The following is a 24055-nucleotide window of genomic DNA, read 5'->3' on the forward strand; positions in this document are numbered from 1 at the left end:
GCACATGAGGAAATATCTCCATGGAGCCTAAATATCCAAGCCTGAATCATTTCCTAACAAACGAAGGAATATGTCTGAACCATTTAACTTTTTTTTAAACTAAAAGATAGATACTTCCTTCTTCTTGAGAATTAAGCAACTTACCTGGTATTGAACTGGAACTTTGGTATTTATTTCTCCTTCAATCTCGGTGGTTTGCGCAAGAGATCTCGTCGCAACCCACCGACGACTGACGTGGTGTGATCGATGTGATTTACTTCGTCGGGCGGGCGAAATCAATTTGCCCCAAAAAGGGTGTGCGAAGAAGATTAATACCCCAGCGCAAACTGTGCTGTCGGTTGTCGTCGCGCCTGCATGGCGTCGACGGGGCAGGCTCGAAGGAATTCTGGCAGCGAAATGGCTTTGCCCGGGACCTTCGGCTGGCCCGATTTCTAGTCTAGACAGGGTCCAGTAGCCCAAAAAGCGTCCGATTACCCGAGGCGAGCTTTTGGTAAGCCGAGCGTCCACCGTCGGTCTGCGCGATAAGATAAACTGAACTCTGAGTGCCGTTGCTTGGAACTGGAGATTGGTTCGGGTCCGCAAGCGCGTACCAGATAGAGACGTTCGTGGCGTAGACTCGCTTCACAAACGAATCCAGCCGCCACATAGAGATCTGCCCGGATCGGATCTGCGAGTCCTGGTGCCCGCTGGATGGTGTCCCCCCTGGGTGCTGCCACCCCGGGGAGGCTTTTCGCAATCCACAGCGCCCGGCCATAAAATCACCATCCCGTAACACGCGCTGCAATCGATCTTTGTGCTGGCGTGGAGGAGGTAATGGCAGCGACGTCGTCTGGCGTGCTCATTAAGGTTCCCATGTTGCCGGCGTCCAGCTCCAGGACCTGGCACCGTAAGATGTGTTGCACCGAAGGGGGTCCCCCGGCGGCCCCTTAGTCTGGTTTTGTTGTACAGCACTGCACGCCGTGCCGTGTGCAGCATTCATTTGAAGAAACAATAACGACGGGAGCCAACCGGACCGGACCAACATTTCTGATTCGTTATGCAAATACGATTGGACGGGTTGCCGTCCCTCCGTCCCTCCGGGCTGTGTGTGTGTGTTTGTGGTCGTAAAATGCCGTTGTTAAGCAATTTCGCTGCCAGTAATGATGCTGTGCGCTACCCGTTGCAAATGACCGTTGGCCGGGCCCGACTCGTTCGTAGCTGGGGAATCGTTCAATTACCTACTGACCTACGCGTTCTTGAAATATGATACATTAAAAAGGGAACCCGGCGGTCTGAGACCACGGAACGGGAAGGGTGAAAGCAAACTTCTTCGCCCGGGACGGCTGCCACAGAGAGGTTGCATGCGTCTTTTTGGGGAATGTCAGAAAACGGAAAACATCAGAACCTTGGCAGCCGCCAGACAGTTCTGGTGCACTATAAATAACAACGGGACTTGGATGTACTTTTGCTTGTTGTCTGAGCATAGTCTCGAGTGGCAAGACGGAGACGGATCGCAGATCGGACACGGAGAAGAACGGCTCGCCGCGTGTGAGGACGGCCTGAGAGTTTTGCCAGTTTTCGAGGCAAATGGCTTTTTTGCGTTGGCCCAAGGATGAGTAAAAGCGATGAGATGCTATCGGGATGGATACTACGCCATAAAGTCTGTAGTGGCTATAAAGTTTGCAGCATCGAAGGTTGTTTGGCGAATAACGAAGCTGGCACTATAACTACCCTTTTTCCCAGATTATCATCTGGACCAGTTGGAATTTCTTTCGAAATCTGTATGAAAAATCTGGATATCCTTTGCTTTCACTTTCTACTAGATTAGTGTATTTTATGACCTATATATTTTTGGGTGGTCGAAATTTAATCACGGTTACATCTATCGTTCTTATAGTATGCAGATTTTATTAAGAAAATTACAATAATAGTTATCTTTGTTGATGAGAATATTTATGACAAAGAACAGATCTTTAATCGGATACTGAAAAGACGCCATCAAGTCATTGTTTAAAAACCCTTTTTCGTGTCATTTGGCCATAGGCCTTTTTTTGTACATTTGCAATTTGGTGGCTTCATCACGGTTCGGCACGCGAAGTACAGTTTTGTTTGATTTAATTTCGTCACTACGGTCAACCCATCAAACCGTTTGGGAAAACCTTTCTCGAGAAACCGCGAGCGCATGGTCAACCGTTTTTCTTCCTTTTTTCGTGTAGCTACTCCACCATTGGCCACCCATTTAACAATAAAGTGTAATTTGTGATCCGCGCTCTGCCAATCGATCAACGGGCCCGGAGCACCCATGGGACACCACTCCGCCACCATCGACCGGCGGCTCCGTTTGGGTCCGCCAGGATAGATAGGGAAACAAATAAAACACTAACCACCGGAGAGAGTGCACAACTCCCCCCGGGGCCCCCGGAGGACTGGGACTGTTGGGCACCGGAGAGATCGGAACAAAGAAAAAATTGGTTGCATGAAAGCAAAAAAAAACAACGACCGCGAAATCATTTGCCCGGCTGGTGAGGGATCCGTCGGGTTGGCGGAGGAAATAATTCCCGTTTCAGTACGTAGCACTTCCGGGCGGGGGCCGAGTCCCAACCAACCACCCACCGGGCGCCGATGTAATTTTGACCACAGAAATCGTAAACTGATTCCTCGCCGCCGCCACCACCCGAGGCTCGCCAAGGTCCTCCGAATGACGGTGGGAATGCTGCAGAAGTTGTAGAAGCCCCCGACGGTTGGCAGGCTGAAAACGGGAATGCGTGTAGCCCGACCCTCGGCTCCTCGATTTCTCGCGGGATTCAGGCCGTGGCCGTGCTTGGTGCAGAATGAATGGATTTATGGTATATTATTTTTAACTGCTGACGGGAGCCCATTTTTCCACCGCGCATCGCACAGGAAGAGGCTTTCGGCCCAACCGGATGCGCGAGGATCGCAATCGTGAGCCTCGGGCGGTTTTTTTTAATGCTAGAGGGCTCCCTGGAGGACCATAGCAGTCAGTCAGTCAGTCAGCAGCAGAAGAGGATTTGTAATTGTAACGTCGATTGTTTGGTCTTTTGGGGGGAGACGGTTTTGGACTTTGCAGGATAACAGATTGGCCGCGCGTGGCGCTCACAATCTTTTCCGGCATCGCCGAAGAGTATTTGTTGTTTGCCAAATCCGAGCTGTGGATCTTTAATGGAGCAGCACATCGGGAACGGGCGTGAAAGAAGTATCTGATCTGCTTCTCCTACTGAGCGAGTACTAGTATATAATATTGGAAGAGTTGTTGTAGCGAAGATAATGCTATCTGTCCATTCAAGTGCAACAGCAACTGACCAGTACACCATTCAACTTCTTCACAGTGTACATCCTTCTATTTGGAGTAGAGGTTGATAAGACACTGTTATCGATCAAGTTAACCACTCAGCATTCCAAAAGCTGGCTCTTCGTGGATACTAATCATCTGAATGAATCATGTCCGATCTTTCTGAATTGTTTAAAGTAAAATTTGATAAAGCAGAAGTGGTTTCGTTCTGGCCAACGAAATTTGCAGTTTGCCTGCAGTTGACTCACCATTCCATTCGGACACAGAAATGTGTGTCCCACTTTTGGTGACGACTCCGCTGCGCTGCAACATGTTGCGGCGGCGACGACCGGCGATGAATGTGTGTTGTTGGTTGCTCTTAATGAAAAACTTTAAATTATCTTCCTCTGCTCGTTGGGTTAACTGGTTGATTCAATTGCTCCTAACGAACCAGATGGAGTTCCAAATGGAGCCAGCATAAAAAAGGCATCCCCCCGTCGTAACCTTCAACGGCGGGGCGGCGTTGGAATTCCGCGAGCTGAAGAAGAGCGTCGCGACGCCGCGATGTTGGAGGACCACCACGACAACGACGAAGGACGAGGCGACGTTGGCCGGCTGGTAAAGGGGAGCATATTTATCAGGGGTGAGGACTAGCGGGGAGAGGCCATTCATCGTCACCGCGCGCTTTTCGTCGAGAAATGCTACATTGTTTCAACCGAAAACATCGCCAATGCGCCAGGAATGGTATGTCGAGTCCTTCCTCGGCGTGTCTTTGGTGGTCAGGCTCTTCGATCCGGACCCGGACCCAGGAAGGAACACTCCGAACTCCGGACGGTGTGTGCCGGACCCCTCCCCCTGGTCAATTGCGCCGCAGAACAATGTCCACGCCGCCAGCCAGCCAGCCGTTCATTTAGCGAACTTATTTATGCCCATAGTTTCGTGTTCTGGTTGTTTAATTTTAATTGGATTTCACCATCCCGTCACTGACCCCAGGGCTGCCGCGGTTACCATCCCACCCGCCAACCATGTGTGCTCTTCCCGCGGGGCGCGTGTCTCGCGGAATTCCAACTTCGTTTTGGTTTCGGGGGTTATGTTGGTGCTGCTGCTGCGTCGACCAGAACCTGGACTGCGTCTAGTCACACACACACACACGGTACCTCTCTCTGTCTCTCTCTGCCCTGTACGTGCAATTCTGCGAATCCGAGAATCCGGCGCGTGTGTAACGGTCGCCATGTTGGTGGCGGTGGAGTGTTCCAGTTTTGGGCCCACGGTTCCGGGCGCGCGACGACCACGACCCTGCTCCGTAATTGGTGCTCCGTTCGTCCGTCCGTGGCCAAAAGCGATGGCAGCAAGTGTCCCAAAATAAACTGTGCACATGTGCTGAGCGGGGAAGAGTTGGATAAATAATAAACCACACGGCCGCAAACACTACGTCGTTTGGCAACTAACGAGTCCGTCGGTTTTCGAGGGTCACCAATTGATGCTCAACTTCGATGTGGACGAAGATCGACGCGTAATTATTTGCTGGGGTACAATTTTGGGGTTTGTAGGGTTCACTCAGAAGACCTTGCTAAATAATGAGCAGCTCTTAATATTTTACTCAGCTATGCCTCCAGCCAAGATCTGCTCATTTCACATTCATGACCAGCGCCCGCCCGATGATTTCCAAGAAAAGTATGATTCCGAGGAGCTGCTCGGATCAATAATCGTCGGGGGAATGCCTCCGTTTTGAGATTGGATCTTGGGACGTTATGCTTTAAAATTACTTTAAAATTCACCAGCTTTTTACGTTAAAAATTTCAGTTAACATTTACCAATTCCGTTCAATTAGTCATCAGTTGTGCTGATTAAAAATCGACAATTTGACAACCCGACCCCATCCTTTTCGCTGCTCGTCGTGGTTCATCAATTATTAAGCAACGTAGCAGTGGCCGTTGCATGGCGAGGACAGTATGCCGGGGTGAATTCCGCCCTCACCCGAGGGTCCGGAGGTGATGGTCAAATCACTTAATTGTATGCCTCGAAAAACGTTAAACAAACCGCCAATGTGGGCCGGATGCCAGGACGACGCCGCCAGTGACGTCGAGTTCAGATCTTCGATCTTCGGAAGCCAAATCAACGTCGGAGGCCGGCCGCCGCACGCCGTTCGGTACCCTTTCGTTGCCGGCAACTACATTCCGTATGTTGTTTCGATCGATCGCATCGTTAGTTGGGTTTGTTAACCATCGCCGCCACCCGATGCGGCGAAGCAGAAGAAGGCACACGGGCGGAGGATCGAGTGTCCGACGGGAGGGTCTGGGAGTTGCATGTTGCAATGTGTCCGGGGAACCGGGAACCGGGTGTTCGAGGGGATGAAATGTATGTTTGCATGTGATTAATATGCTGTTGCTTTGCGGGCGGTCGGGCGGTCGGTCGGTCGCCGGGCTCTGGTGGTTGCGTGTGCCGGTTGCCGGCTACCGTGTGTCTCCTTGTCGTTTGCACACGTTTTGCAGTCGGTGGCGTTGGTGAAATATTTATTTTCTTCTTACGGTTTTGATCCATTTTCCACGCCACGCCACCGTATCGTGCGGGATAAGTTGACTTTTTGTGGCTGCGGCTTTAGGGATGTGTTCGGAAAGGTGGAACACCATCTTTACGCTAACACAAAAAAATCACATTAAGAACGGAATACTCTTTAGATTCATTTATAAAAATATGTTGAACGATATCAAATTAGCAGTTAAATTAAAATAAATATTTTGGAAATTATTTCTTATGCTTAACATAAAACTACTCACACAACATCAAAGCGATTTGACCAAAAACTGGTGCAATGGTTCGGCACAATTCCCGAGATTGCAGTCGGATTTTTCTGAGCCACCACAAGGCATAAAGTGGTTCACCTTAGAAACCCTCCCGTAGGAACTGTGACCCTTTAATCTACCAAATTAGTGTATTATTTTTAATACCCTGTTGCAATTATGTCCTTCGGGACGCGACACCACGCTACAATTACTCGGGTGTTCGATTAACGAACGGGGAGACTCCCATATAATTTGAGCACTGTAATTGCACGAAGTGGTGCACTGTACCTCCTGTAGCTGTATTTCGCCCCAAGCAAGTGAACTTGACAGAGGCCGTTTTCGTTGGCGACTCCTTCGCTCCGGCGAGCATTAGTCCAAAACTACGAGCTCTCCGGTTGAGGCAGCTCGGGCGGGGCGCGTTCACTTTCTAATTGGGTTAATTTAGGTGAAACATGCCACCCAGCCGGGAGTCGGGAGCACGGACGCGGGACACGGTTGATTAGAGAGTGCCCGCCATCATTCCGTTCCGTTCTCGGTCGGTCGGTCGGTCGCTTGACGGCTTCGGAAAGCTGACGCGCCCCAGCCCGGTGGCCGTGTGTGCGGTGCGCATTTATTAATTTGGGAAAGCGACACGTTTATGATGACGACCACCGGCGAGCGGAGCGGAGTGGAGTGAAAGAGCCACCACCGGTTAATCGGCACCGCACCCCGGAAGCCACCGAAGGCACACGAATCGGGCTTCCGGGCTTTATTTACCGTAAATGTCACTTGGCCTCCCCAAACACTCCTGCCGGGAACCGGAAACCGGCGAAATTACATGCCACGAGCTCTACTATTTGAAATGCGCGCTCGACATTTGGAAGCTCGTGTCGAACGCGAGCGCCACCCCGTAATGAGCCGTAACGCCGGCCGCCCAACGTCAGGCGTCGTTGGTGTGAAAAGTGTGTGTGTGTGTGTGTGCGCTCGGTCTGGGTTTTAATAAAGCGTAGCGCTGCGATGTGGTGTGTCGCCTGCCACGAACCAGATGATGTTTGGGGTGTGATTTTTTTTTTTGAATACCGTTTTAAAATATTTGCCAAAACTACAAGGCCGTAAAGGGAAGGTCTGTCCTTGTCCGTCAGACAGGGGCATCTAAAAACTACTCATAAGCGGTCGTGTTCAAAATTTTAATATTAGTTGTGGAAATTAATTAGTTCGGTTTACAATGGCATTACTCACTAAATGTCATAATTTTTTTAAAGTGAAGTATTGGTTTGCCAGCTACTGTCATTACGCATCTAACGCAGTATAGGTTTTTTTGTTGAAGTGCAAAAAACATCTTTGCAAGCATCGGAAAATGTCGAGTTTTGTTCCTGATAAAGTGTTTTTGCGGGGAGTACTTCTTCATTACTGCCTTCACGGCCGAAAAAAAAATGGTTCTTGTACCAAATCGACACTGGTGATAAAAAGGGGGATTATTACAAGAATCCTAAACGCAAGAAAGCCTGGATACAGCCTGGTAAACCAGGTCCATCGCAACCAAAGCGAAATATTCACTGTGCAAAGGTTATGCTGTGCATATGGTGGGATATGAAAGGTGTGGTGTACTGTGAGCTTTTAAAACCTAATTAAATTATTGATGGACAATGCTATCGACAACAATTAATGCGTTTGAAGCAATCTTTGGCCATTAAAAGGACCAGAATGGGATGAAAGATATGATAAACCTATCTCGAAAATGTCGGATGGGAACTGTTAACCTCCCCGCAGTTACAACCTCCCCCCGTAATAGAAGACCGTAGAGGGAAAGGTCTGCCCTTGTCCGCCAAACATAGGATCTAAAAACGATTCAAAAGTGGGTGTGTTTAAAATTTTAATAGAATGCATAAAGTTCTCTAAGTTCATCTTTAAAACTCAGCCATCGATAAACGCGGAAAGACGGAACTTTTCAGTCCTTCACAGTCCGAGAAAGTTGAAGATTCGCAGTTATCTCACAAGAAAAACCTTTTTTATCACGTCCGTGAATCGAACCAATTCGTTTGCGGTGCATTCTTGCCCTTAAATCTATTCAAAGCGCTATGCTTCGGTGGATTTGCGCTACTGCTTCCACTGGAAAAGAAGTTGTTTAGTGCAATATTATGTGGATGCTTCTCACTGTCAGCTTCTTGACTTTTTCTTGCACGGTTACCAGACTTTAATTTTCAAATGCTTCGAAACGACTGCTTCCGTGCGCACCGTTGAGTGGTTTCTCCGAAGTACAGTGCTGCTCTTTCGGTGGCTGGCTGGGTTTGTTGCTATCACCACCACCCTCTCTGGGGCGTCCCGATGCAATCTTAACCCATCCGAGAAGAGAGTTGCTATTAATGTGATGGGGGAAGCGTCGAAATTCCGTCGTACCGTAAAACCGCGGCGGAAGATCCGCTTCCAAAACGCGGGGAACTGTGACACGGGAGCATATCTACCTGTCGAGTTCGAGAGACACCTCTGACGGGGGGGATTTTCCATGCGGTCGGCTCCTGGTACAGCGCTCTGGTAAACAACGTTTCGGTGTTAACGTCCACGAAATCCACGCCAAAAACAAAGGAGGGCCAGTACTTCAAGAGCAAGGGATTTTCCTTCGCATCACCGCCTTCGAGACGCGGAGGATTTCGCGCCCTGGCTTTCTGGTGTGGTGAAGCAACTTTTTGGGGGGGGACGTCCGTATTTGACGATGGAATCCCAATTGTGACAATCACCAACACACACGCACCCCGACGGCTGATGCAGAACCCCTTCTTTCGTGGTACGCGGCTGATCGACGGAAATTATGTTGAGCCCTCTTACTAGGCTGGAACATATAAAAAGAAGGGGTTCTGGCCGCGTGTCCTACTCGGGTGTTTTCTGGAAGGCGGTTTTTCCGGCGACGGTCGGAAACTAATGTGAAACTTGGTGGACCCCGCTATGCTGTGGGAATTCCTGCTCGACACAGGCCAGAAGCCGAGTGAGAGCGAAACAAAGGGAGAGAGAGAGAGAGAGCGAGAGAGAGAAACGTTGGTCATGTGCTACAAGAGGATATGCGCAGTAGCAAAGAAAATCAAATAATGGAGCAGAGGGGGGCCTCGCATACCCGGTGCCACCGGAGCGCGCCTGGAATAGGCGCAGGGAATAAATGTGCCGAATCGGAACAATTGTGTGTAGTGGTATGTGGTGGTGGTGTGCTGTCGGGTGCCCTGTGTGTGGTGATATCCTTTTGGAGAGCCGTATCATGTGGAACGAGCTCGAGAGAAGTGCTCAATCGACGGGCCACCAGCAAGAGAGCGACGGGGTCCTTCCAGAGGGAGCAGAAGCTAAGGACTGTGTGAGAGGGAAAGTGCGGCTTTACTCGCCTCCGTTCTCGCAACTCTGGAGACGACCAGCTGTAGGAAAACACAGGCCTCACAGGCTGAAACTCCGGGCCGAAACTGCGATGTTGAACTGCGCTCTGGTGTCCTCGTCGAACCCCACCCGATGGAACTCCCTCGAGAGCTCAATTGGGGCTACGGGATTGTCGGATTCAACCGAAGCCGAAACGGGGACTCGAAACAAAGCCCACACAACCAGAAGGAAACACAGAAACGACACCGACTCGGAGCTCGACTCTTTTGCCAATGGCTTTTTGAATGTTGCAAATGGGCCAGCTCGAAAAGGACGGGGGTTATTGGGTGCGTCGGATATTAGCGAGCCTCCAGCCAGCTCGCAAGGACACCCCCGTTCTTCGATCGGCCACTGATCGTATCGCGAATATCCGTGAAAGCGGGCTGATATCAAATCAAATAAGGCCATAAACGGGCACCAGCGGAGTGTTGGCCGGTCGGGCGGGCCTGCGGTTGTCCTATACCCGGGGTCGGCTTTCGTAAATATGTAAAATAAGCCCAATATGATGCTATAAGGTCCAACGTTTACGAGCGCCGGAAAAAGTGAGCGACACTCGGTCGGATAAAACGCGCACTCGACACAGGACATTGGGCCGGGACCGGGGGTCCTATGACAGTTGGGAGGCAGGAGGCGGTGGTTCCTGAATTTTCGAGACGAGGATTCAAATTCACCGAGAGATCTGAAACATAATCCGCACACTGCATGGAGTGGTTTGCCGCACGCTACACGAATTTGTATGCCGATTGCGGAACTCCCCGAGATTCCTAAGGGGGCGGTTTCGAGTTGTGAGGTGGCCGAATCCTGCAAAGACACACCGCACACTCGCCAGCAACCAGCAACTACATCAAAGCGAGGGCAGCTAATTGCGCCGAATCGGACAAAAGACCGATCGGGTTTGTGCCACACTTGAGACTTCCGAGAGCGGTCGAGCCCCGACGAGTGCACTTGACCGGGAACAGTATTTTTCAATCAAACACTACTCTTCAACACGAAAAAGGGGTCCCCGCGGAAGGTTTCGCATGTATTGATTGTTTCTGCCCACCGGCCGAGTCTTTATGTCTAATCCGCAAATAATGACGCCCCGGAAATGGCTAACCACGGACCCCGTCCGGAAAATGGCCGGAGCAGGTGAAACAAATTAGACCGGCCTTTCCCTCGGACACCATCGGCCACACCGGCCGCTGATCCACAGCTAATGCGCGCGGTGAAATATTAATCCTCAGTGGACGATTGGTCGCCCCGGCCATCTATCACATCGGTTGACCGGCATCCGGCCAAGAGTCGCCTCGTGTTCGTGTTGATTTGCCACGTTTATACTTATTTCCCCGGTGGCCGCCATTTTTCGGACTTTCGGTTGCAATAGCTGGGGGTCCTTTCGGTCCGCCAGAAAAGAAATCCGAAATCCTTTAGATTTAGAGGTTGGCGCGACCGGGTTGAGGTGTCGGCGTGTTTTCGGAGTAGGCAGGTGTTGTGTTGTTGAGGTTGGTTACGGTCGCCGAGTTCATTCTTTCGAATTTCCGCCCGTTTGTTGTTGCCTCGAGGTCACAGGTAGAAAGAGATAGAGAGCGCGGGGGGGATCGATAGAAGTGTAGAGAAGCACGCGGAGCGCGCTCTCTCGGTGGGTATGAATTTATTACTAGAAACGTCTTCCAAATATGTCGATCGTAAATCAAGGTTTACCGGGGCCACGGGATAACATAAACACATTTCTCACCGGATGGTCACGGTTCCCTGTTCCTTCGCTGTGTGTCTGGGTGTGCCTGGGTGTGTGTTAGGTTGGAAGATATCTTGTTTCGTGTCACCGGCGGCTGGTGGGCGGATGTGCGACGGGCTGTGGTATTTCTTATGATGGCTAGGCACGAACTAAGAAGTTCACGAGGCCGGCAAGGGGTTTCGGGTCGATTCGATGAAATGTTGGCACCGGTCGAGACTTCATTTGTGTGAGTGTTGCGAGATTGGTCCGCCTGCCGCATCTTGAACGAATTTATTGCGTAAGCTGGACACACTCGCCCTGAACTCTGGGCGAGATAAGTTATATTTATTCGTGCGGTTTATGAAAATCAATATTTAATCTGCGCGTGCACTGTATCGCTCGCTGCAGCCTGATTCTCCTTGATTTGTTTTGGTCTACAAACCTTATGCCCAATAGAACTGTTTGTGAGCGTCCACTAAAGGTTTTTAAATTATGCAGTCTTTGAATGAAATTAATTAAAAGTTAAGGAAACGAAATAAATGGATTCGACGCTCTCTCGCGAATAAACGACGGGGTGGTCGAGAGTGATCCATCTTGTGTTAGGAGGCCGAAGATGAGCCGCAAAATATCGATTGCAGCTGTCGCTTTATTGGATGTAGCACCATCGTCCTGTTGAGACCAAAAGTCATTCAAGTTTTCAGTTTCAATGTCGCCGAAGAACCAATCAGCCAACATTTCTCGGTAGCGTACGCCATCGGCAGTTATGGCGGCTCCTTCTTTTTTGAAGAAAAAAGGGTCGATGATGTCACCAGATCAAAATCCGCACCAATCAGTCTCTCGTTGTGGGTGTATTGGCTCATCTTGCACGACGTGTGCAGTTTCCGAGCCGACCAAATACGACCATTTTGCTTAGTTAACATAACCACCGAGGTCGAAATGAGCTTTTCAAATTTCGTACAGTTTGAGTTGAAGACTTACCATTTTGGAAATAAGTTTTTAATATTTCCCAATTTTATGCAAACGTCTGGCGTCCCATTTCGTAAATGTCAAAGTTGTTACTAAAAGTTTCCAGTTTCCAGAATGAAGTCGGTAGTTAAAAATCCAAACACTTGATGGATCACCCTATTATAAAGTCAAGCATTGTTCTAAACTCGAATAAAGAGGGCACTTAAAACCATATTCTGCTCGTTTGACTCGTAATCGTTAAATAAACAGTCGCTGAGGAACGGATTAATGAGCGGAACGTGCGTGGGCAATGCGCCATTCGGTTCGGTTCGACGGCGGTGTGAGGAGCACACGCCGTGGATTCATTCTCCTCATTAATAAAACCATCGACTTCCGGCTTGGCGTAAGATAAATATTTGGCGAAACAAATGATGTGTCTGCTGTCCCCCACGCACTCCCGCGCTGTCTGCTGCTCCCATCGACACATGTTTGAAATCAGTGCTGCTGCGGGCGGGCCACGTTTTATTTATTTTTTGTTCCGTTCCAAGCCAGGTTCTAATGTTTTTTTCTTCTTTTCTTTCGCCTTCCATCTTTCCAGCTCTATCGGCCAAATCACGTCTCGTGCTTCCTGCTCCGTCGTGGGTCAGCTTCGAAACCAATCGAAACAACGCACACAACGCAGCGTTTGTTATTATTTATTGGCTCGCGACTCACACACTCGCTCGCTGAAGAACAGTTGCCGTCCGTAGCGCGGGGATCCGGTTAAAATAAGCAAACTCTTGCAACGTGGACGTTCTCCGGATCGCAAGGACAAACTTCGCTTAACGGGTTTGGTTTGGAAATTGGGTCCTTCTACGAGCCACGCGCGCGAGCGCTCTGTCCATCGTCGTGTGTCAAGGTGAACCAATAGCATGGCTATTGGGTGTGTGCCGGCCTCCCGGCCAGTGGCCCCTTGATGGGGTGGCCCTGAAACTTATCCAATCTTCCGGTACGGTCCGGCGCGTGTCTGATAGTTTGGGAGTTTTTTGGGGCAGAAAAGTTTCATTGATTGATTAATAATTTAGTGTGTCTCGCCGCCGCCGCCCCGTTGGGGAGTGATAGTGATCCGTGGTGTCTGTGTGTCCCCGTGTGTGCCGCAGTAGTTTATCAAATGTCGAAGCAAGTGGTGCCCGAAGATCTATGGTCCGTACGGCGTACGGTTCCCGGCTGTTGGTGCCGTCGGTGGTGTTGGTGAATCGAGTTGTGGGTCCGAGCCCCCAAACCTAGTGTTTCCTGGCGGTGCTGCTTGAGTGTCGAGTGTCACGGTGCGTGTGAAGAGTGTGTGCGTGTGTCACAGAGAGAGAGAGAGAGAGTGAGAGCATTCGAAGTGATCCTTCGAGCCGAAGGGAAGCCGGCAGTTTTCGCGCGCGGGGAGGCGCTTCGTAAATTAATCGCAAAAGCAAATTAAAAGGAAACCAACCGCAGCCCCGCTAAAATGGCTGCCGCCACCAAATCGAAACGATCCAGCCCGGGCGCAGGGCCGCCGCACTGGTGGCAGCTTCCGGTCGCCGTCAGCGGTCAGCTGCTGGTCGGCGTGCTCGTCGTGATGGTGTTTGTTGTTGGTGACTTATGTGCCTGGCAGGAAAACGTTCGACCGAAGCTCTACGTCTCGCTAGGTGAGTACACACAGGGTGGACATCCGCGGCCGACGACGACGGACGATTCCACGTAACCGAGGCTAAGGGTGGTGTTCGAGTGTCCCGGGCAGGCTCCAGCTGCCGCCGGCTCGTTTCAATATAAATTCACGACCCCGGGAGTTCCGGGGCCCCCGACGTCAAGTGGTATTAAAGTTTATTGTCCGCTCTCCGTGGGCCGCGTGTGGCCGTGGGAAAGAAGTCGTCTATGCTCTCTCTCTGCAACATATGCAACTGCTGGGCTGGCTTTTGATGCTCTCATTGCGCGGTCCGGTAATCGGCGGCTACACATCGTGTACCATTATTGACGAGTGGCCTTAAGTGGTCCCAATGGTGGATGAATTGGAATTGCCATATTGTGTACGCCGAGCTGTGTGTGTCTGGTTTCGTTTTGCTATCGAGAGCCGCGTAAATTTAGAAACATGCGTTCGTAATTAAATTTGCGTCTAGACGCGCTGGAGGATGCGCGGCAGTGATGGCGAACCTTCTGGTACGTCCGTGTTAAGGCCCGATTCGCAGAGATCGTGCAGACTCTAGGAACTTTCTCCACTTTTATGACCGACGTTATTGGTTCTAGTTTCACGAGTATTTATTTACTTTCCAGGAGCCCGACGAAATAATTTCCTTTTGTAGATCGGAGGGGCAATAATTGCATTGCAAGCGAAGTTAACTATAATACGTTGCGAAATTAAATTAAATTTGAAGCTCGATGTTGTTTCGTTTCTTTAGCGGCTGCCGTTTGTGGTTTGATTTAATCTGGCTGTAAACCGCTAAGCTGTTAGATAACGGAATAAAGTTGATGGAAACACGGCAACATGATAACGGCTTCAATTTGATGCGATGATTTAAGGTATCAGGACGGTAAACCACTGCAGCCTTATCCGTTTTAGAATCTCGTGTAATAACCGGGCCCGGAGGTCCTGCGTCCCGGAGGTAGTATCGCCCAGTGGCGAACTAACGTTCGCCAGCACTGGCCGTTCGGAGTCGAGCAGATACCCATGGGCCATGATGATGGTGCACGGGTCTTCTCTGTGTCCACGTCAACCGTCGCTTGTGCAGCAGCGAAGTAGATTTACGTGGACCGAGCCCCGAACCCTGGGTTGCTCGTGTGTTGTGGTGCCGTCTGTGCAAACAACATATGGAAAGCGTAATTATTTTTATGTCCACATCAACCGCTCCCGCTTATGGCCGAACGGACGGGCCGGCGCGGGCTTCTGCAAACGGAAACGACTCCGCGTCGGAGGACGATGGGAAATGAGACTTTAAAATAGATCGAAACCTCCACTCGGCGAGCGAGTCTCCGATGAGAGATAGAGCATAAAATTAAACTTTAAAACTTATGCTGCTGATGCCTCGTACTGGTACGCGCGGTGACTGTTGTGCCCACTTCACTGCGCGCAGCGGTGGCCGAGACATGATGATGGGGTCTTTCTTGTTGGCCGGACGACCCCACATTCTATTTGTCTCTGTCCGTGTGTAGGAAAATCGTCGGAAGGGTTGTTTGGGAAGCGTTCTGTGCGCCATCGCAGTCGCTGTGTCCGGGCGCCGAAATGTAAACGAGCTGCCTCGTCTAACATGTAACATATTGCTGCTTATTAAAAGCGAAGGCGTGTGGAAAACAGGAGCCATCCGAGCGTCCGAAACGGAAATTCGATCTTCGTTTCGTTTTCACAATTTGGGTCCCATAACCGGCTTCTTGCTCCAAACCTGTTCCTCTCGCCAAACGGAGGTTTTCGAGTGGAAAAAAGTCTAATTAAATATTAGTATATGTAGAAGACACATTTGTCCATTGCCCGGTGTGTGCGTTCCGTGTTGTCCACGATCGAATGGGCAGTTGAAGAGGCAACAATCTAATCTAGCTAAAGGACCGCGCCATATTTCGAATCGAATCACAGATCTTTGATCAGAAAAAAAATCTTGAGGTTCCTGCATAATGCAGCCTGTATAAGTTATAACTTCAATCCGAACGCTAAGCACAAGTAAATATTGGTGCAAGATACGAAACATAAACACCATGAATTGAGCCACTGGCCTCCGTGACCCGTGACGGCGTAATCTTATCTTATTTATTCGTTCCTTAGCGATCGTAAATGTTGAATAATCATAAATAAACCGTTGGCACACTGGCAATGCGGGCCAGTTTTATCTCCAAGGCGGCGGCTACCCATTCGAACATGTTGATGTGGATCGAAATAACTTTAACCTCGATATCGTTAAATTCTGATGAACGTGTTTTCTACGATTGAGCCCTCGGGGTGCGGGTAGCGCTACCTTCGTTGCCACCGTAGGTCTTGGGTCGTTTTGGGAATATGCATATTTTTTTGGTTCGGACCAGTTTGGTTCTCGAATATTGAGTGGCTTACAGACACGTATACCAGGGGTGTTCGTTGAGAATGAGACTGTTTTTAACACACAAAAAATGTTTATAAAATTTGAATGCGATTTTCTACATTGTTCAAAGTATGTGTCATTGCTAGCTATACATTTCTCCTATCTCTCTGCTAAATCGTGGATTCCCAGACGAAAGAATTCTTCATTTTTTTAAGTAAACTAATTAGTCATCCCATTTCGACTTCCTCGTAGAAAAACGAAGGGCTGCTCAGCCAATACGTGTCCCATCGATGAAAATGAATGATATTCGGAAAGAGCCAAGTCTGTTGAATAACGCGGGGAGGGATAGCAGCTCCTATCCAAGTGATTTGATAATTTTCTGAAATTGTTTTGCTTTTTGGGCACATGTCAGCTTCACTTCATGAAGCACCAGGCGCCTCCATTTAAAAAAAACTGGAACGGCTTTTTGGTCATTTTCGATCAATGCATGGTTCAAATTGATCATTTGTTGTCAGCAGCGATCGGAATTAACGTTTCCATCAGGTTTTAGGAGCTTGTGAAACACCACACCTTTCTGTCCCATCAGAAAGTCCGTTTTTTGGAGTCCTTCGACGCTTTTTTTTGTTAAGTCAAAATCGCCATTTTGAATTTTTTTAAACCATTTAAAGCACTGCGATCTTCCAAACACAAGTCTCGACAAGCATTTGGTGCGATTCCGAAGCAGTTTTCTTCAAGAGGAGCAGAAAAATTATAATTCCCGCAAAACGTTATTTTCAGGCACAAAAGTTGACATAGTTTAACCCTTTCAATGATGGGTTGCACATCGAAATAATTTATTTTGCGACCTGAAATCATTTACCTGATGTCAAAACAAGGTAATGATGAATGAACCGCTAAACTGGGAAGTCCCAATCGATAGGTACAGCCATCTTTTTAACAGTCTCATTGTCAACGCACACCCCTGGTATGGACCATCGCATGCCCGGTAATTATTATGCAAATCCTCTTGCCTTTGAAGTTTTGTCTTGTTAGGAAAAATAATGCTCCTAAAGACCATTAAAGTCACCTATTATTCGCCTAGTGGGCGAGTAGGATTACGAGAAGTTTAATCCACCCGCCGGCGGTCAAAAAATGTACCTTTAATTTTATGGCCAAAAGTTCTGTACGAGGTTTGGGTGGAACATGCTTCAAGGCGTCCGTCGTCCGATGTCATCCAATTAGTGAGGACTCGAATCGTACTGCTCGCCGTGTCGGAAACACGGTACTTAATGCATCTCGCGTTTTTTACGAGCCCGATAAGACCCAAGGCCTGAAGGCCTAAGGCCACACAAAAAAAAAAAACGGATCAAGAATTAAGTTAACCTAAATTTGTTCCAAACACCCGCGGGCCCTAACACGTTTAACGACCGTCGTTTGACTTCGGGCCGGCTTCGCTGGTCAACTAGCGCGTAGTGTGACGTCCTGTCCCGTCCAGTCGCTGTGGCGCGGCCCTCCTTCTAAAACCTGTGGACTGTGGTCTGAACCATAAATTAATTTCGGCATTTCTCATCGCCACGAAGACGACGCCTATCAGCATGTAATCAGAGCACATTAAGGCAAAGCATTTCATTTAACTTTCGCGGCGACATTCGTCAGTCGCTCAGCCACTTTTTGTGGGGCGTTGAATAAAAAAAAAGGAACCAAAATAACCCGGAGCCACGAGCTGCTCTCACTTTCAAAGGATGGCGCGTCCTCGGCGATTTACGAGACATTTAGCATTTTTTCGAGCGTGTTTTATTTTAATTCCCACATCCGCTATCTGATACGGCGCTCCGCGGCCGGCGGCGTGGATTATAATTCGGGTCGACCACGCGCGCACTTTCTGCGATTTCTTGCGAACGGCTCGAATTCCAGGACGGGCCACCGCGGGTTGTGGCTCGGGGACCGCGGATGGAGAACCGCAAATCTTGGGCGTGTACGGCTCGGCTGTTCACGGCTGACGTCCTCGACATTTTTACGACGTTCCATAAGAAAAGGCGTTACTTCTGGGCTTTCGGCGGTTCCCCGGTTTTTTCGGCTTCCGCCGGTGCTTCCGTCTCCAGAGGGATAGGGAGCAGCGTCTCTGTGCGATAATTTACTCCACTTTATTGCGTGTGCCGTCGAAGTGGTAGTGCTATTGGATTCCCCGTTTTTTCGGAGGTGGAACATCCTTGTTTTGTTTGCTTAATTCGCAGATTCGTCCGTTCGTAGTGGTACTTTATTTAGTTGAAATATAGTCACTTTATTTCAAAAATAATGTACGTAATTTTAAGGATCATGTGCACCAGTTGTATAAAGACAGAAATTAAAGTAGAAATCACTTTGTAAGCAAATGCCAAAATCCAACAGATTAAATCTAAACCCCAATCCTCATTATTCGACTTGCCTTTTATCGTGGAATGTAGTGCTCTAAATATCTTTTCATATTTTATTGCAATGTTATTTAGGTTTGTTTTCAACCTTTGGTGTAAGTGGACTCCAAAACATTTTATTGACCGGCTCCAGGAAGCGTACGATGGCCCCGGCGTAGGGTAAAAATGGTAGCTTCTGCTTTTGAGTTTGTTTTATGAGTTTGTTGAGTGATGTTTTTGAGCCCCTCAACATGAGGAGGTTTTTGAACCGGTTCAACAGCTAATATGGAATCTGCCAGTGACACACATTCACTTTCTATGTTATTCTGAGCCTCAGAAAGTCGTTCTCAGAAGTGCTCTCCGAAGGGCTCTCAGTAGAGCACGCCCTGCTTCGCCTGCCGTGGGACGGTGTGTTTCACCTTCTGCTCACTCTGCACGGGAATGCCGTGAAATCGGTGACTTTCTTCGGCGGGATAAGGATTCACGTTACACCCGAAATAGCGCCCAGCCCAGGTCGCTCGCTCGGTTGTAATTCTTTGAACCGTAAATGAAACAATGTTACAGTGGAAAGGCTTTCACTCTTGCCATGCCATGGAATTTGTGTGCGTTTTTTCCCCGTTGCTGCTGCTCTTCCCCGTGCTGAGGATTGAGTGGCAAACGTCACTGCTAGGGATTCGCACGTGGACCTCTGGGTTAACCGGGCGAAAGGCGAACGACAGCACAGCCGTGTACTAATAACACACGCGCGCGGTCAGGTTTCTTCGGCGAAAGGTTCGGCTGCGGCATGGCACAAATTGATGGCGCCGAAACCTTTAAGAATTCATTTTCGTTTCAACGTTCTTTATGGGGGCAGATACGGCGATAAAACCGGTTGCCTCTGACAGCTAGCCACCGGCGCCTTCTACTTTCTTCTGGGCGCGCACGAAGGGCGGTCAGGTGGGCGTAAAATTATTTATGTTCACGTGAAGTACTACCCCCGCCGGCGGGGAGGCCTTCGATGCGAGCGTTCAGGGCTCGCCAATCACTGGCCTTAGTCAGCCGCCCGTCGTCGGTCGCTTTCATGTTGTGTGGTGGTGGTGTCCTTTTGCACACTCCCCGTCTGCCCGATGATGCTGCCGACGTACGGTCGCTCTTCGTGATGGTGGTGCTGTGGCACATCCTCCGACCCCGGTGGGCCGCGACCACCGCTCAAGGATTCCTGGGAAGCAAGAGGATAACTCGGAGATGTTTTGCAAAGCAGCACAAAATTAGGACGAAGACAGGAAGCTGGCACCCGGCGCTACGACACGGGTGTGCCGGGCCTCCGCATGTCTGAAGTGGGCAAAAGATGCCTACAGCGCTCCGGCAAGTGTCGGTGAAACGTTGTTACTTTCTTCCATTCTTCGTTTAAACGATCAATTGTTCGAGAGAGAGTAGCTGTGTTGAGTGGCGTCTTTAGACACATCATTTTCGCCTTTGTGTCTGGAGGCGCTGTACCTACTCTAAAGTCTTTCTTTCCATGCTTAAACCTAGACTTTATGTACTACACTGCCAACGCTTCCGATTACACTCGGTGGCATTCGAAGATGATATTGAATTCAAGGTTCGTCAAGAAATTCTTCAAACTTTCGAACTGCTCCACCTGCCAATTAATACGTGACGCTTTTATCTAATTTTTAGCCATGTTGACCTCGTTGGTGACTGTTTTAAGGTTACATTAAATTATTATAATATTTCTGGGTTTATGCAAAAGAAAGAGTAAGACACTTATCTTAGTGTGAATATAATATTTTTCAAACCTACTGTGCAGAGTGCTAATTGGGTTGAATGTGGTTCGTTTCTGTGTTTTGTGTTGACACTAAGCAAATTAGTGCATTCCCGCATCAGCCATCATTGCCGGCATCGGTCGGCCAACTCGAAATACTAATATCGGACCGATCCGATGGCTGCTTTACGTTCTGGGCACATTTAATACCGCCCTAATGCGTGTTGAGTGTTTCTTGGTAAACTTCCAAGAACGTTCACTCCGGTTCGGAGCGCGAGATTGATTAAAAAAGTTATTGGACTCTATCTCTTTTTTTGTATGTTTTTGGTGCGCGTAAAGTATCGTTAAAAGTTTTCCACAAAATACTCGACCTCGAGGGACCGACTGAGGATGACAAGCGGTGCTGCGCGCCGCTTGCTCCGGAGAAATTATGGCGTTCGATGGCACCGAGCGCGCAATTAAGCATCGGTCGGACGGACGGTAGCATGTTTTATGCTACCCTTTGGTTGCCTTTGGTTTATTATTTTAAGCACGGCAGAGCGGCGGGGTTGGGGTTCAGTGCCCCAGAATGTTAGTTCCGGTCGATGCCCGAGGACTTGCGCGGCCCGCTGCGGACTTTGCCGAGTGCTGCGCTGTCCCAGAAATCTGTTTCCAGCGGGAGCGAAGTTCCGCCGCCGGGGCAGGGACATGCGGACCAGCCGCCAGCCGATGGACCTGCAAATTAATTGTTTCATTTAAACGTTCCGCTTGGTTTGTTGGCGGCTCGCTTGGTTGTCGGTTTTCACGCGCCAAGTCGTCCGCGAACGGCGCGTGTGTTTCGGAGCGTATTCGAGCGGACACACTTCAGTGGAAGGAAGCATAAGCTTTAAGGTGGACCGATCGCGCACCGCACAATGCAATTATTGGGCCAGCTTTTCGCAGCGCTGGTAATATTCCCTTATGAGGCGCTTTTGCTCTCTATGCATTCTGCGGACTTTTTCCGATAAAAGTTTTTCAATTAATCCAGGCTGGCCCCCAGAGGAAGGATGAAGGATGAGCGTTTTTAATATGAAACTGGTTTTTCTGGGTTCTAAGAACACCAATACTCGCCAAGACAGCCGGGTGACCACACATCCTTCGGATAGCGTTGCCTATTAGGTTCGAGGTTTACATATGCATCGCCTTATAGACGTTGCTGTCGTTCTGCGCCCCGCACACTACTTTCTATGGTAAACGATGTGCATAGTTAGCACGTAGTTCATATGCAGAGTTTCGGGTGTTCTGGCAAGCAAGACGAGGTCTCTCCGTACGGGACGGTATGCGTATGCTGCTGCGCTCGGAGAGCGCGCCGCCTGAACGACGAGGGAACATTTTGATTCGTAAAAGTTCTATCCCACTTTGCAGCGGTTTTCGGGACGAATGTTTTAAAAGCCACTAAAGAGAGCGAAAAAAAGTGAATGCAGCGCGATGCTTCGAAAGGAAAGAAAAGCGCACCACAAAAGGATCTCATAAATATGCAAGTGCCGAGTGTGTGCCGGCAGAGCGAAAGAGAGAAGTGTGCCGGTCCCCGGTGTGTGTGCTCCGTGGTGCATAAACAAATGCATACTTTATGCTGTGTGTATGTGCGCCCGCGCCATCCGATTGAAGGATGCTTCGGTTAGTGCCTGCGGTGGTTGGCCGGTAGAAGTACTTGGGCTGCCGAAAGTATTCGAGCAGATCTAGGAAAAGGATGTACGCTGTGCGCGGTTTAGGTAATTCATGAGGTTGGGAAAGCATAAGGACATTCGGCGAAATGGGCTACGATAGCTATTTGAATTGAATTTCTCTGTTACGCACGATTGCTTCAATGTTTAGAAATTATTCTCACTCGATTCATTATTCTTAAGTCACTCATGTCATCTCAAGTGACGAATGTGTTGAACACGAATAAATTTACAAAACAGTTTAAAAAAACTATGAAATTGAATCTGCCACTGCTCGTATACTTTTGTCGGTTGGTGTACGCACGGAAGACATTAATGTGTGATTAAATTTCGGAATAGACTTTTCTAGCACAGAAGCTTTTTACGTTCTTCACGAAAGCACAGTGAGTTTGCCGAGCGAACGTTCAGTTGAAAAAAGTTCGCATTTTAAGTAATGAGTGTTTTTGCTTATTTCCACCGTGCAAGCATCACATCATTTATGCTTGCCGCGACCCAAGACACACTTCGTGTGTGTCTTGAGATAAATGCTCTTACGTCTCAAGGCTTTCGGCTCTCGGTTCGTGTGTGTGTGCGCTATTCGAAGTGTTGTTTCGAGCGCTTGGAAAGTTTTTCTATTTACCCGAAATCAATTATCTGTCGAACTCGTAGAAAGTCGATTTATCTACACCGAGATACGCGAGCGCAAGATAGGCGAGACCCGTGCACGCACCGGCCACTGTGCGCGGCATCGTTTTCCCGGCACTTGGGAGGGGCCGTTTATCTATTTCTCGGGTTCGGGACAAATTTATGCGTTTCCGTTCTCGAGCATTTCCGGAGGCTGCTCCGTTGCGTGTACCGGCGATAAAAGTATCAAAATTAACACCATTATTGTTGTGTTAGCGATAGGAAATCTCCCTCCCGGGAGCATTAATTCTCGCTTAGAACAATATTTCATTCGAGGCCGAACGCGTATCTTCGCTCCCTTGAGGGTATCATTTTTGCCCAATACTTTCGCTTAATGATTGGTTTTCGCAAAAGTTTGCCGTCCCCGGGTCTGCCGGGAGTAGTGTGTCCTTGCCTCCCCTCCGGTTCAGGTGGCCCCCAAGGGCCACCCGGAAGGGGCTGGCCATTGTTTACGTAGCAGCACCACCCGCTAGGAAGAGGGCTTTTCGGGAGGCTTGTGTTTGCTCAAGAAGCAGCACCGCACGCGCCCGACGACCGGAAGGACCCATTTTGGCCATCCCCCCGGCTCGTGGTCATCACAATCGCAGCATATTTCAATAATTGTGCCCGGTCGTTCCCAGCTTCCGGTTGCGATAGCTCACGCACAACACCTCCTCCCCATCCCGGTAATGGGAGCTTCCGTTTGGCTGCAGGACACGGCACGGCCCGGTTATCATTCCGGTTTGCTTTATGTGGCAGCTTCCCGGCCCCGGTAGCGACGGTTTTGGAGGCGTTCAGGCCTATTCTTTAAGGGGCCCCGGTTGCCACGGCAGCAGTGAGCAGGAGGAACAAGAAGCCCAGACCAATGGAGGACCCTTTGGAACTTGTGCGCCAGGGGTTATTTATTTTTACTAGAATATATCCATCCCGGCTTACGAAACGGCGAGACATGGCCACTGTAGGCGTTATGTGTCGACGGGCGGTCTCGGCGACATTGGGCGACTTAGCTTTTGTCCGTCCACATGTCTCTTTCTCGCAGGATATTGATGGCTTAATGCGAAACGACGCCGGACGCTGCCGCTTGAATGGGGCCAAAATTTATGTTACAACGTGGCAGGAGCGGCAGATTGTTGGTGATGGTTTCCTATAGTTTCGCGCCCTACCTACCAGGTTATGCTGGGGCATTGTTGGTTATTAAAATCGTTAAGGAGCTTGTTAGTAAATTTATGTACTAAAACTGTTTTCGATCATGCTCTGATGTGGAAAACACGCTTTGATTTGGAGAACATGATGGTACCCTACTGTCATTTCATTAAAGTTAACACTTATACACAATAATAATAATACTAGGGAATTTTTTATTTTGAAATAATTTGCTAATTTGAAATCGAAGTTGACAGGACTGGTTTTGAACGCTGGACCGAAATCACCGTCTTGTGTAATTTTCCTTAAAGGACACTTTAAATCGTTTCTCTATTATTGGATTAACCTGAACATATTTTACTTTACTGAGCGCCATAAACAGTTCAATCGTTCGAATTCACGATCGAATA

The 24055-nt window shown here is 49.1% G+C and overlaps 1 protein-coding gene across 1 annotated transcript in view; it reads left to right on the forward strand.

The window, feature by feature from the left end:
• Nucleotides 1–13616: 13616 nt before the first annotated feature.
• LOC128274683 (semaphorin-1A) overlaps nt 13617–24055 on the forward strand; it is a 102011-nt gene continuing 91572 nt past the window's right edge. Inside the window, exon 1 of the mRNA XM_053012953.1 lies at nt 13617–13716. Coding sequence (XP_052868913.1) covers nt 13647–13716 — 70 coding nt within the window. The 5' untranslated portion in view covers nt 13617–13646. The remainder of the gene's footprint in view (nt 13717–24055) is intronic.

This window comes from Anopheles cruzii, chromosome 3 (assembly GCF_943734635.1).
Source record: "Anopheles cruzii chromosome 3, idAnoCruzAS_RS32_06, whole genome shotgun sequence".
Classification (NCBI taxonomy): domain Eukaryota; kingdom Metazoa; phylum Arthropoda; class Insecta; order Diptera; family Culicidae; genus Anopheles; species Anopheles cruzii.